Source organism: Podarcis muralis, chromosome 2, assembly GCF_964188315.1.
Source record: "Podarcis muralis chromosome 2, rPodMur119.hap1.1, whole genome shotgun sequence".
NCBI lineage: Eukaryota > Metazoa > Chordata > Lepidosauria > Squamata > Lacertidae > Podarcis > Podarcis muralis.
This window is the reverse complement of record NC_135656.1, coordinates 119360401-119375053: the sequence shown is the minus strand read 5'-3', so window position 1 is coordinate 119375053 and position 14653 is coordinate 119360401. Positions and strand designations below refer to the sequence as shown.

Below are 14653 nucleotides of genomic sequence, written 5' to 3'. Positions count from 1 at the left end.
CGTCTCTGCTTCTTGGCCTCCTCTCCTGCTTCACCTTCTGCCTCCGATTCTGGACTGCTCTCTGTCACAGACTCTCCCCGCTCACTAAACCCTGTCACCTCTTCAGCTTTCAATACCTTCTCTTTCCCATCTTCTCCCTCTGATCACTCATCGTCATCCCACCACCATTCTCCGGGCTCTAAGTCTTCTTTCCTTAGGGGTTCCCCAGCTGGTTCCTTCTACCATTCCCCTATGTCCAACCAATCCATGACACCCTCCACTGTTTATGTACTAAATCTTTGGGATGCCTTCGCTTTCTCCTGACTCTTGTCATGGGAGAACATTCTTGCCCCACAGCCCTTGTACACAGTTCGTCCATATTTATTTCCAATGTTTGAACACGTTAAAGGCCACACTTGGATTTGTTGCCCAGAGCCCAGGTGGAGAGCTGTGTTTTCATCAAACTGGGATAAAAATAGATTAAGAAGAGGTCATCTAGGTCATCCTGGGGCCCATCTAGTCCACCATCCTGTTCTCACACTGACCAGCCAAATCCTACATCCTATGCCTTTTTGAAATGTGGGGGTTTTTGGGGGGTGTGTGTAATGGAATTCTACTCAATACAGTGGTACCTCGAGTTACAAACGCCTCAGGTTACAAACTCCACTAACCTGGAAGAGTTACCTGGAGTTGAGAACTTTGCCCCAGGATGAGAACGGAAATCGTGTGCCGGCGGCGCAGGGGCAGCAGGAGGGATTAGCGAAAGCACACCTCTAGTTAAGAACAGTTTCAGGTTAAGAACGGACCTCCGGAACGCATTAAGTTCGTAACTAGAGGTACCACTGTATTGATCCAGAGCAGATTCCAGCATTTAGTTAGCGGAGTGAAAACTTAAACACGTTGCAGGATTCCCCAAAAACAGACCAGAGGCAATGAATATTTCATCCAGCAGAACTTTACTGGTACTGAAGGCAAATGAGTGTAACGGTCACAAATCCAATACTTTCAGGATTGGCACAGTCCATAAGAAATCTAGTTGCAGCAGAGTTAACTTAAACTTACAATAACTTCTAGTGACACTATACACAGAACACCACACCAGAAGGAAGAGAGATAGAAAGTGAAACTCAGGCTCCTTCTGGCCTTATTATTATAGTCAGCATGACCTTGACAGAAGAGATCACAGGACAAATTTAAGCCAGCTGTATTCCATTTCTCTGAAGGAATAACCCAAACATCATGAACCTTCTGATTTTTTCTTTCACACAGCTTCCAGAACCCTCTTGAACTAATTAGAATAGGAAAGATCTCTACACCAGTGTTTCCCAACCGGTGTTCCGCGGCACACTAGTGTGCCGCGAGACGTTACCTGGTGTGCCGTGGCCCAGGAGGCAGCAGGCGCCCAGAGATGCCCCGATCCCGGGCGGCGGGGGGGGGGGGAACGCCTCCCCACGCCGCCCGCCATCGGGACGATGCCCCGATCCCGGGCGGCGGGGGGGAACGCCTCCCCCCGCCCGCCATCGGGACGATGCCCCGATCCCGGGCGGCGGGGGGGGAACGCCTCCGCCGCCGCCCGCCATCGGGACGATGCCCCAATCCCGGGCGGTGGGGCGGGAACGCCTCCCCCCTCCGCCCGCCATCGGGACGATGCCCCGATCCCGGGCGGTGGGGGGGGGAATGCCTCCGCCGCCGCCCGCCATCGGGACGATGCCCCGATCCCGGGCGGTGGGGCAGGAACGCCTCCCCCCTCCGCCCGCCATCGGGACGATGCCCCGATCCCGGGCGGCGGGGGGGGAACGCCTCCGCCCGCCATCGGGACGATGCCCCGATCCCGGGCGGCGGGGGGGGGAACGCCGCCGCCGCCGCCCGCCATCGGGACGATGCCCCGATCCCGGGCGGTGGGGCAGGAACGCCTCCCCCCGCCGCCCGCCATCGGGACGATGCCCCGATCCCGGGCGGCGGGGGGGGGGAATGCCTCCGCCGCCGCCCGCCATCGGGACGATGCCCCGATCCCGGGCGGTGGGGCAGGAACGCCTCCCCCCTCCGCCCGCCATCGGGACGATGCCCCGATCCCGGGCGGTGGGGGGGGGAATGCCTCCGCCGCCGCCCGCCATCGGGACGATGCCCCGATCCCGGGCGGTGGGGCAGGAACGCCTCCCCCCGCCGCCCGCCATCGGGACGATGCCCCGATCCCGGGCGGCGGGGGGGGAGAACGCCGCCGCCGCCGCCCGCCATCAGGACGATGCCCCGATCCCGGGCGGTGGGGCAGGAACGCCTCCCCCCGCCGCCCGCCATCGGGACGATGCCCCGATCCCGGGCGGCGGGGGGGAACGCCTCCCCCCGCCGCCCGCCATCGGGACGATGCCCCGATCCCGGGCGGCGGGGGGGGGATGCCTCCGCCGCCGCCCGCCATCGGGACAATGCCCCGATCCCGGGCGGCGGGGCGGGAAGCCTGGGCGCGCTGATCTCAGCGCGCCCAGGCTTCGGCATGCTGGCACCTGTCCGCAAGCAGCGGCAGTGCTGCCGCTGCTTGCGGAGAGGTCCGCGAAGCCTGGGCCAGTCAGCTTTTGAAGGCAGGCAGGGGGGAGCAAAGACTTTCGCCCCCGCCAGCCTTCAGAAGAGGTCCTGGACCTCTTCTGAAGGCCAGCGGGGGGCAAAAGTCTTTGCTCCCCCCTGCCTGCCTTCCCGGGAGAGCGGAGAAACGCAGCACGTTTATCCGCTGTCCCGGAGGGCTTTTGAAGGCAGGCGGGGGGGAGCAAAGACTTTCGCCCCCCGCCAGCCTTCAGAAGAGGTCCAGGACCTCTTCTGAAGGCTGGCGGGGGGCGAAAGTCTTTGTCCCCCCTGCCTGCCTTCCCAGGGGCTTTTAAATCGCCCCGGACAGCGGAGAAGTCCTCCGCTGTCCCGGGCGATTTTAAAATGCCGCCCGTCAGCATTTTAAGATCGCCCCGGACAGCGGAGACGTCCTCCGCTGTCCCGGGGTTTTTTAAAATGCTGGGGGTGGGAAGAAAAGCCCTTGTCCCCCCCCCCAGCCTTCAGAAGAGGTCGGGGGACAGACTGTCCCCGGACCTGGTCTGAAGGCGGTTTCCGTAGGAACGCATTAATTGATTTTCAATGCATTCCTATGGGAAACCGTGCATCGCAAGACGAAAAACTCGCAAGACGAAGAGACTTGCGGAACGAATTAATTTCGTCTTGCGAGGCACCACTGTAATTATAAAATACTATCTTTGTGTTTATTTGATTCCTATTAAAGAGAGTTACTTTATATATAGTCAATATAGGCACAGAGTTAATTTTTTAAACATTTTCTAATGGTGGTGTGCCTCGAGATTTTTTTCATGAAACAGGTGTGCCTTTGCCCAAAAAAGGTTGGGAAACACTGCTCTACACGTCAGATCAATACTTTCTGTCCAGTCATACCTCATATTATGGACGCTTCAGGTTACGTGTTTTTGGGTTGCAGACTGTTAAGTTGTGGGCGAACATAGCAGATGACACAGCGATTTCTCCAAAGCAGCTCTTTATTTTGTAAACTGGCAGAACTGAACAGCAAACAGCTCAGCCGGCCTGCTTTTATAGGCAGCCGGCTGTCAACATTGTAGCAACAACAACCCAGGGTCTCCCGCCTAAAATAACTGACGTGGACCTGAGTGAAAACTATCTACAGTATCCCCCTGCTGGCCCAGGGTGAGAACTTCAGTACATAACACAGACCATGGGAAACCCGGAAGTACCAGAACGGGTTACTTCCGGGTTTCGCCGCTCGCACATGCGCAGAAGCGCCAAATCGCGCCGGCGCAGACACGGCGCTTCAGGATGCGAGCGCTGTGGGTTGTGAATGTGCCTCCATCATGGATTACGTCCGCAACACAAGGTTCCACTGTACTAAGAAACGCAAACTGAAAGGGGTGAGTTATTGCGTTGTGGTTTTTATTTTGATTATGTATTTTGTGGTTTCATGTTCTGTTTTTATTCTGTGAACTGCCCTAAGATCTGTGGGTATGGGGCAGTTTATTATTATTATTATTATTATTATTAATATGAGAAGACTGGGAGCAGGACCTGAACACAAGGAAGCTCTCTCCTCTTGTGGTTTTCCAGCAGTCGGTATTCAGAAATACACTGCCTTCAACTACAGAGCATAGCTATTGTGAGCAGAATTCCTCCACAGAATGTGTCTAATCCTCCTTTAAAGCCGTCCAGAAAAAAAAGGACTCGACATTCACACTGCATGCAGTGGAGGAGACCTGGGCTCTTGGCTTTCCTGCCACCTTTGTCTCTTTAGCAGGTGATGGAATGAGCTTGGCAAGACCCGTTGGGCCACCTCTTCTTTCGGACAGAGGGGAAGCAGCTGCTGTAACACTAGACCAGGTAAGGGGAAGGACCCCTGGGGAGATGGGCCGGTGGCAGTGATGGGGCCTCTTATCTTCTGTGCGCCTCCTTCAGCTTCAATAAATCCCTCTCCTTCTCTTTGCTTCTGTCTGAGCTACATGCAAGGAAGGCCGTGTATGCCAGGCAGATTTAAAGCACCTTTCCGAGTCTTCTGGATTTTGTTTGTCGGTGACCTTCATGTTAAACTTCCATACTTTCTTCCTTCCTTTGAAAATAAATAAATAAAAATTATTCATTTTTATTCATTACAGTGGACGCTCGGGTTGCGAACGTGATTTGTGCGGGAGGCACGTTCTCAACCCGCAGCGCCGTGTCTGCGCACACATAGGTCGCAATTCTGCGCTTCTGCGCATGCACAAAGCGTGTTTTAGTGTTTCTGCGCAAGTGCAGAAACCCGCAAGTAACCTGTTCCGGTACTTCCAGTTTGGTGTGGTGCGCAACCTGAAGTGTCTGTAACCCGATGGTATGACTATAGAACATTTGTCATCATACACAAATCATAATCATTTTACAAAATAGATTCTCAGAATCCCTGAACTTCCCTCCGTGGTTTCCCCAGATATTCTTTTCAAACTACGTCTTATCATATTCTCCATATTTTCTTAAATCTCAGTTTTTATCATAATTCTCACTTCATTGCACTCCAGTGTTTTCAATTGTTTACAGTGTTATTTCAAGTAACTTAAAATTTCCCCCCATTCTTTATTAAATTTATTGTCCTCTTGATCTCCGATTTTCCCGGTCATTTTCACCAGTTCAGCATAGTCCATCATCTCTATCAGACATTCTTCTTTTGTAGGTAAATTGTCCTCCTTCCATCTTTGGGCAAGTAGCATCCGTGCATCTGTTGTAGCGTACATGAATAGTCTCTTCTGATCCTTAGGTATTTCTGGACCTAAAATTCCTAGTAAGAAAGCTTCCATCTTTCCTTCCTTCCTTCATTCCCTCCTTCCTTCCAAGTCCAGTGTACTGTTTTTTATTTAAATTGATTTTTATTATGTTTTGAATTTTTAAAGCAAATTTACTCCACAGACAATAAACGATTATCTTAGTTTTCTTTTTGACTTCCCACGCTTCCCTCCCTGACATTTTTGTGCATTATAATTATTACCAAACCCCTTAACACCATCTTACCGTTTTCTTCCTCTGCTGTTCATATCTCAAATCCTGCTCACAATTTCATGTCGCTCGAATACTTCATCAGATAGTCCAAAAGAGGCCTCAGATTTTCCATAAAAAGTTTGTCCTTTGGATCTCTTAATTTTACAGTCAATTTCGCCATTTCAGCATAGTCCATTAATTTTAGAAGCCATTCTTCTTTAGTTGGGATCCCTCTTTCCATTTCCGCATGTAGAGAGTTGTTGGATAGATAAAAATATAAAAGTCAGCTTCTTTAGAACCTCTGTCCCAATTATCCCACACAGAAAGCCTTCGGGGTTTTTTTTGGGGGGGGGGGAATAACCAATTTAAACATCTTATTTAGGAGAAGGTATGGAAAGTTAATTTAAAATTTACAGGTTGTTGTACATTAAAGAGAATTACATGAAGACGATGTATAGATGGTACCGTATTTTTCTCTCTATTACACGCAGATTTTTTCTCCTAAAAAGGAAGGGGAAATGTCGGTGCGTGTTATGGAGCGAATGTGGGGGGTCCCTGGAGCCGATTAGGGGAGCGCAGGAACAAAAATCAGCAAAAATCAATCGTGCGTTGGGTCGGAGAGGGAAACCTGAAAAGAGGAAGTGGTTGCTTTCCTGCATTCTGCCTCAGGGTCTTACTGCCCACCCTCCTCTGTTTCGTTGCTGTGTTTGCTCAAACGGAACATAGAGCAGGCAAATCCCCTCCCCTCCAGGCAAGCAGAGGGGAAAGCAGAGGTCTTTCCTTCTATTTCCTCTCCGTGCTCCTCACAGGCAGCCAGAAAACATGCAGGAGGAGAGAGAGAGCTGGCTTCGGTTTGGGGAAACTTTTGCCTTTCTTTTCTCCCTCCCGTTAAATCCCTCTCCTGCTTTCTTAGCCAGCTGCTTCTCTGCACACCGCTCTCTTGTCCCTTCTGTGTTTTTCCTTCACTCCCCACTTAAAATGTAGTTACAAAGCATGGATCCACATGGATCCTCAGGATCTTTGCATTGGGCCACCCCAAATTCACCATCAAATCACATAGCAGCCTGCCCCCCCCCCCAATCACACACCCACTGTTGCCTGGGGCTGCAATGGTGCAAAAATGTGGTTAAAAAGCATGGATCCACATGGATCCTCAGGATCTTTGCATTGGGCCACCCCAAATTCACCATCAGATCACATAGCAGCCTGCCCCCCAAAAATCACACACCCACTGTTGCCTGGGGCTGCAATGGTGCAAAAATGTGGTTAAAAAGCATGGATCCACATGGATCCTCAGGATCTTTGCATTGAGCTACCCCAAATTCACCATCAGATCACATGTCTGTGGCCACAGCATGAAGCACAAAAATGATACATCCACTGTTTCATTCAGAATTTTTTTCCTTGTTTTCCTCCTCTAAAAACAATGTGCGTGTTATGGTCAGGTGCGTGTTATAGAGCGAAAAATACGGTACTTAACAGCGTTTAAGATTGCAAAAATGTATTAGGGTAAATCGGGTACCCGTTGGAAGGCAAAAAGGAAGGGAAATGATTTATAATGAGTTAAAAAATGTTTAAAGTGATGATTCCCAAGAAACCTGAGGCCTTTCTGTTAGGTATAATTAGACCATAATTTGTTTACGAATGCTATGGCGGTGGCAAGAATAGTCTGAGTGTGAAAATGGAGAGGAAATCCAGACGAAAGAAGAATGACTTATGAAGGTGATTGAATATGCTGAAATGGCTAGACTAACTGAGAATTAAAGAACAGAATGAAGAAAATTTTTTTGAAGAATTGAAATATTTTGTAGAAAATTTGAAAAAAAATATCATGGTGATGTTAAAATGTATTGAGGATTTGAAGTATTGCAATGAATGAGAAGTGGTAGTTTAATCATGTGTAGTTAACATATATACAGTGGTATCTTGGTTCTTGAATTTAATCCCTTCCAGGAGTCTGTTCGACTCCTGAAACTGTTCGAAAACCAAGTCACGATTTCCGATTGGCTGCAGGAGCTTCCTGCACTCAATTGGAAGCTGCGTAGGACGTTCAGCTTCTGAAAAACATTTGCAAACATTCATGTCCGGGTTTGTGGCGTTCGGGAGCAATTTTTTTCGGGAGCCAAATAATTCAACTACCAAGGTACCACCGTAATGGGTGAAATATAAGTAATAAAGCAGCTTTATAAGGCAAGAAAAGAACACCATGGAAAGATGGATGGGAAGTCAACAGATAATGAGATATATGTTTTGATGGTTGTCTAAAAGAATTTGTAAAATTTGAAAAGCTAATAAAAAATGTTAATTTGAAAATCTAACAAAAATGTCAATAATAGGCTATAAACGAATGATATGTTAATAATAAACACCTTCTTTAATTTGTTATCAGTGCCCCGTGTCCTTTGAGGATGTGGCTGTGTTCTTTGCAGAAGAGGAGTGGTCTCTGCTGGATCCTGACCAGAGAGCTCTGCATAGCGAAGTCATGGAAGACAATTGCCTGATGGTCACCTCTCTTGGTAAGGCTCCCTTGTTTCCCTCGCTCTGAGGTGAAGAGCTGCCGTCCTCACAATATAGATTTTAAACTCTGGGGAAAACTTTGGAAAAGCGATTTGAAGTTTACAGCGTGTTATTCTTTGAAGGAGATCTACTTGAAAATGATTTACAGATGGTATTTTAACTCCGAGTAGGCTTACTAAGATCTATAAGGCTGAATCAGATAAGTGCTGGAGATGCAAAGAGGCAAAGGGAACGTTCATATGTGGTGGACTTGTGAAAGGGTAAAAGAGTATTGGGAAATGGTCCATAAGGAATTGAAACAAATGTTTAAAAGTACTCACCCCCCCCCCAAAGAGTCCTTTTTGTTGGGGAGAATTCAGACTGAAATTCCCAGGTGTCCAAAAAGGTATGCCACTATGGCGGCCCGTGTTTTGTTAGCCCCAAAATGGAAAATGAGCCAAGTCCCAACCAAAGAAGAATGGCAACTTAAGCTGACAGAATATGCACAGCTTGCAGACTTAACATATAGCACAAGAGAACAAGAACTCGTTTGTTGTTGTTGTTTAGTCGTTTAGTCGTGTCCGACTCTTCATGACTCCATGGATCAGAGCATGCCAGAATAAATCAAGAATACATCAAGAATAAATACTGCTCCCCGCTTTACGACAACGGAAGTTTGTGTTTCTACTCAAATTCTCTCCCCCACTCCCCCCCTTTTTATTTGTTGTCATTTAGTCATGTCCGCCTCTTCGTGACCCCATGGATCAGCACGCCAGGCACGCCTGTCTTCCACTGCCTCCCGCAGTTTGGTCAAACTCATGCTGGTAGCTTCGAGAACACTGTCCAACCATCTCGTCCTCTGTCGTCCCCTTTTCCTTGTGCCCTCCATCTTTCCCAGCATCAGCGTCTTTTCCAGGGAGTCTTCTCTTCTCATGAGGTGGCCAAAGTATTGGAGCCTCAGCTTCACGATCTGTCCTTCCAGTGAGCACTCAGGGCTGATTTCCTTCAGAATGGAGAGGTTTGATCTTCCTGCAGTCCATGGGACTCTGAGGAGTCTCCTCCAGCACTATAACTCAAAAGCATCAATTGTTCGGCGATCAGCCTTCTTGATGGTCCAGCTCTCACTTCCATACATCACTACTGGGAAAACCATAGCTTTAACTATACGGACCTTTGTTGGCCAAGTGGTGTCTCTGCTTTTTAAGATGCTGTCTAGGTTTGTCGTTGCTTTTCTCCCAAGAAGCAGGCGTCTTTTAATTTCATGACTGCTGTCACCATCTGCAGTGATCATGGAGCCCAAGAAAGTAAAATCTCTCGCTGCCTCCATTTCTTCCCCTTCTTATTTGCCAGGAGGTGATGGGCCCAGTGGCCATGATCATCGTTTTTTTGATGTTGAGCTTCAGACCATATTTTGCGCTTGTTACAAAGACTATAAACACACAGTATACAGTGGTACCTCGCAAGACGAATGCCTCGCAAGACGGAAAACTCGCAAGACGAAAGGGCTTTTGGGTTTTTGAGTTGCTTCGCAAGACGAATTTCCCTATGGGCTTGCTTCACAAGACAGAAACGTCTTCCAAGTTTGTTTCCTTTTTCTTAAAACCGTTAATACAGTTGCGACTTGACTTCGAGGAGCAACTCATAGCACGCGGTGTGGTAGCCTTTTTTGAGGTTTTTGAAGACTTTGGTGATTTTTGAAGCTTTTCCAAAACTTTCCCGAAACCGTGCTTCGCAAGACGAAAAAATCGCAAGACGAAAAAACTCGCGGAACGAATTAATTTCGTCTTGCGAGGCACCACTGTATACAGAAATGAAAGCACACCCACCACATGTGGTAGAATATGCCTTCCTTCTCTTTACACTTCCCACATACGTTTTGTGTACAAAGACACCCCTTGGGCTCTTACTATTTTCCTCTCTTCATTCCGCAGCTCATGGAAAGCACTTCCGCCGCCATTTGGACCACACGACCCACCAAACCATCCACACGTCGGAGAAGCCGTATCAGTGCTTCGTGTGCGGCCGGAAGTTCATCCAAAAGGGAAGTCTCACTGAACATCAGAGAATCCACACAGGGGAGAAGCCGTATCAGTGCTCGGAGTGCGGAAAGAGCTTTGGCCAGAAGTCGCAGCTCACTTTTCACCAGAGAACTCATTCGGGGAAGAAACCTTATCAATGCCCGAAGTGTGGAAAGAGCTTTGTTCACCATTCGACCTTTTCTTGCCATCAGAAAGTTCACTTTCGGGAGAAATTGTATAAATCAGGGGCGGGCAACATCAGGCCACTCTACCCTGCGCATGGCACCTGCCCCACACCAGGGCCCCCCTCCCCAGCCCCTGCCCCCCCAATGACCCTGCTGTTTCTGCCTACCTGGAATGTGTCCTTCAACTCCAACAATGCCCCTTGAATGTCTGTATCGAGGATAGAGAAGGTGTTGAAACTGGCCGGCTGTCATGTCTGGCATGTCAGGCTATGAGAAAGTTCACTGCAGAGGACTCTCTTACGCAACTGGGCCCAGGACAGATCTCTTAAATCAGCTTGTGGGAAGAAGGGAGCTTCATTCCGCCTGATTTAGGTGTGCGAGTGATCTCTACAGGGAGCTTTTCCGTGCTTCAGAGCCCAGCGCTAAGCAGGAATGATCAGTCCTGCTCCCCACCCACATAGACCAGCTTTGGACAGGTGAACAATGACAGCAAATGATTGACAGGCGGTGGGCTCGCCCACAAGTCAGAAGTTGGCTCAGGTTGGTGGGGTGAAGTGTGGAGCTATCTGGTCCCCCAGGCAGAAAAAGGGTTCTCTACCCACTGGGGTGGGGCGCGGGTGGCGCTGTGGGTTAAACCACAGAGCCTAGGACTTGCTGATCAGAAGGTCAGCGGTTCACTCCCGTTGCTTGGTCCCTGCTCCTGCCCACCTAGCAGTTCAAAAGCACGTCAAAGTGCAAGTAGATAAATAGGTACCACTCTGGTGGGAAGGTAAACGGCATTTCCGTGCGCTGCTCTGGTTTGCCAGAAGTGGCTTAGTCATGCTGGCCACATGACCCGGAAGCTGTACGCCACCTCCCTTGGCCAATAAATTGAGATGAGTGCCGCAACCCCAGAGTCGGCCACAACTGGACCTAATGGTCAGGGGTCCCTTTACCTTTACCCACTGGGGTAAGTTACTGGTTTTCCTTTACCGATTTACTAGATACTGGCATTTTGAGACAGCATATGGCAGCCATTCTGTGATTGGCCATGCCCAAGAGAGCAGCCATTTTAGAGTGGCGCCCATGTCGCTTTCTCTACGTTCCAAAGGTTGCAAAGAAAAGCGTAAGAAGAATGGAGAGCCTGCCGTATCGCCAGGCTCATCCTGGATAGCTCAGTTGGTGCTGATAACACCAAAGTTGCAGGTTCGAGCCGTGAATGGGGCAACTGCATATTCCTGCATTGCAGGACTAGATGATCCTCAAGGTCCCTTCTTACCCTACAATCCTATGATTTCTATGATTCCCTAAACTGGCATCTATCTACAGCTGATCCATCAGGCTACAGTGGAAGCAGGGCTTCTCCATTGGAGAGCAATTTTGGGTTCCTCTGTTTGAGCTGGTCATTACTATTATTCAGTGACTAAGAAACAGCTCCTGGGCTCCCTTCTCCGATTTCCTTCCCATCCTGTTTCCTTTTCTGTTTTGCTCTTCGATTGTAAGCAGATGATGCTCTTATACTACTGATATTTGTAAGCTGGTGCTTTCAAATGTTTCCGTGTTGCACATCAAATAAATGCTTCATTTATCTTTATAAATGGATTGCAGAGAAGAAAATGCATATTGCAATTAAAAGAAAAGAGGTGTCCTGGGTGTTGCATGCAGACTTGAAAGGTGGGATAGGAATTGTGTTTTTATACACACACACACACACACACACACACACACACACACACTTCCTATCCCAGCTTGTTGTTTAGTCGTTTAGTCGTGTCCGACTCTTCGTGACCCCCTGGACCAGAGCACGCCAGGCCCTCCTGTCTTCCACTGCTTCCCGCAGTTTGGTCAAACTCATGCTGGTCGCTTCGAGAACACTGTCCAACCATCTCGTCCTCTGTCGTCCCATTCTCCTTGTGCCCTCCATCTTTCCCAACATCAGGGTCTTTTCCAGGGAGTCTTCTCTTCTCATGAGGTGGCCAAAGTATTGGAGCCTCAGCTTCAGGATCTGTCCTTCCAGTGAGCACTCAGGGCTGATTTCCTTCCGAATGGATAGGTTTGATCTTCTTGCAGTCCATGGGACTCTCAAGAGTCTCCTCCAGCACCATAATTCAAAAGCATCCATTCTTTGGCGATCAGCCTTCTTTATGGTCCAGCTCTCGCTTCCATACATACTGGGAAAACCATAGCTTTAACTATACGGACCTTTGTTGGCAAGGTGATGTCTCTGCTTTTTAAGATGCTGTCTAGGTTTGTCATTGCTTTTCTCCCAAGAAGCAGGCGTCTTTTAATTTCATGACTGCTGTCACCATCTGCAGTGATCATGGAGCCCAAGAAAGTAAATTCTCCTTCATGGATCACTGCCTTGCCATGGCGAAGGGGCTTGAATAACTCAGAGAAGCTATGAGCTATGCCGTGCAGGGCCACCCAAGATGGACAGGTCATAGTGGAGAGTTTTGTCCAAATGTGATCCACCTGCAAGAGGAACCGGCGAGCCACTTCAGTATCCCTGCCAAGAAAACTCCATGGACAAATACAACAGGCATATATATATATATATATATATATATATATATATATATATGCTTTCGTAGATTTTCACGGGTACAGGAATGCAGGTTTTGGTGTCCTCGGGTGTCTTCCCGTGTAAAAGTTGGGGTGTCTAGGCGACGTTTCGACGAGGTCTCACTCGTCATCTTCAGGCTGGTGCTTTCGGCTTCTTGTTACTGGAACAGAGCAGGATCTCAGTGTTTGAGTTCCTATAAATACTGTTGAGGAGGTGTGGTGTATAGCCTCCAATGTTCTGGGCAGAGAGGAAGTTCCCAGGCTAGTGTGCCTTTTCTTCTTTTGTTCCTTAATTACTTGAGGGATATCTTGAGTGATTTCTTGAGTGATATCCTGAGTACCACTTAGGTGGGTCATTAGGTGTGGATTAGTTGCTAAAGCCTTTGTGTCTTGACCTCTTGAACTTTGTGAAGAGTTTTTCTGAGAAGATGGCTGTACTGCACTTAGTTGTGCTCTGGCTTGGCTTCGTGTATAGGGGCGAGCTGTGGTTTTGTTGCCTGTGCCAGCCAGATCTGTGTAGGGATTGCAGGGGGGTGCAGCATCCGGAGGTGCCACCATGGTTTGGCTACTGGATGGTGTCTGTAATTTATCTGTGGAGAGGGTCTGGGTTTGGGTCTGGTGTGGTTGATTGGTGATGGCGTTCTGTGTGCCTCTGGATCTGGTGTCAGTTTTTGTGGGGAGGGCTAATTTCCAGATGTCTGGCAAGCGGGATGTATCGTCACGCTTGTTCATGTTGTGAGGGTGTTTCTCTATCTCGATGGCTTCCATGATTATTCTCTTGTGGTGATGTTCCATGTTAAAGAGCAATTTGGAATCTGCAAAATTAATTTCGTGTCCTGTTTCTTTCATGTGTTGGAAAAGAGAGGAAGTTTTTTCTTCTTTTTTGACGGCATTCTTGTGTTCTGCAATACGTGCATTTATTCGTCTGTTTGTTTGTCCAATGTACGTGGCTGGGCAGACTTTGCAGGGTATTTCATAGACCCCTTGGTTTTCCAACTGGATTTTATCCTTGGGGTTTCTGAGGATATTGGCTATTTTTTGGTTGGTGCAAAAGGCTGTTTTGATATTGTGTTTATGGAGGATTTTGCTAATTTTATCTGTAGTGCCCTTGATATAAGGAAGGAGGGCCATGCCATTGTTTTCTTCTGTGTCTTGGTTTTTGGGGGGTGTTTCTTTTTGGATTAGCTTCATAACCCTGTTTTGCTGGTATCCATTGGCAATTAACACATTTGAGAGATTCTGTAACTCAGTTGTCAAGTGGTCTTTGTCAGCCAGGCGTTTGGTTCTGGAGATGAGAGTCTTGGCTACGGAGTTTATTTGTGCAGGGTGGTGGTGTGATTGTGCATGTAAGTAGCGGTTGGTGTGTGTTTTTTTCCGGTAGATAGTGTGTCCTAGGGAGCCATCAGGTTTTTTGTAGATTAGGACGTCAAGGAAGGGAAGTTGGTTGTTGGCTTCTATTTCCATAGTGAATTGTATTTTGGGGTGTAGGCTGTTGAGATGTGTGAGGAAGCTATCCAGTTTTTCCTTCCCGTGTGGCCAAATTACAAAGGTGTCGTCAACATATCTGAGCCAAAGTTTGGGTTTGTGTTCTGACTTGTCTAAAGCATTGGTTTCAAAGTGTTCCATGTACAGGTTTGCGATGACCGGTGAGAGGGGTGATCCCATAGGTGCTCCTTCTATCTGTTTGTATCTTTGTCCATTGTGGATGAAGTACGTGTTGGTTAGGCAGTGGTTGGTCAGGTCCAAGATGTATTCGGGGGGATTGTATTTGTTTTGAATGGCTGTCAAGGCTTCATTAATGGGCACTTGTGTGAAGAGAGATACAACATCGAAGCTCACAAGTAGGTCATTGGGGTGTAGGTTTTGCTTCTTTATTGTTTCTATGAACTGGAAGGAGTTTGGAACGTGTGAAGAGATGGATTCTGCATAGGGCTGAAGTTG

General features: G+C 48.4%; 1 protein-coding gene across 1 annotated transcript in view; it reads left to right on the top strand.

Annotated features, from left to right (window-relative positions):
- LOC114591095 (uncharacterized) overlaps positions 1 to 14653 on the top strand; it is a 56212-nt gene that overhangs the window by 27924 nt on the left and 13635 nt on the right. The window contains exon 8 of the mRNA XM_077923204.1: positions 10015 to 10201. Coding sequence (XP_077779330.1) covers positions 10015 to 10201 — 187 coding nt within the window. The remainder of the gene's footprint in view (positions 1 to 10014; positions 10202 to 14653) is intronic.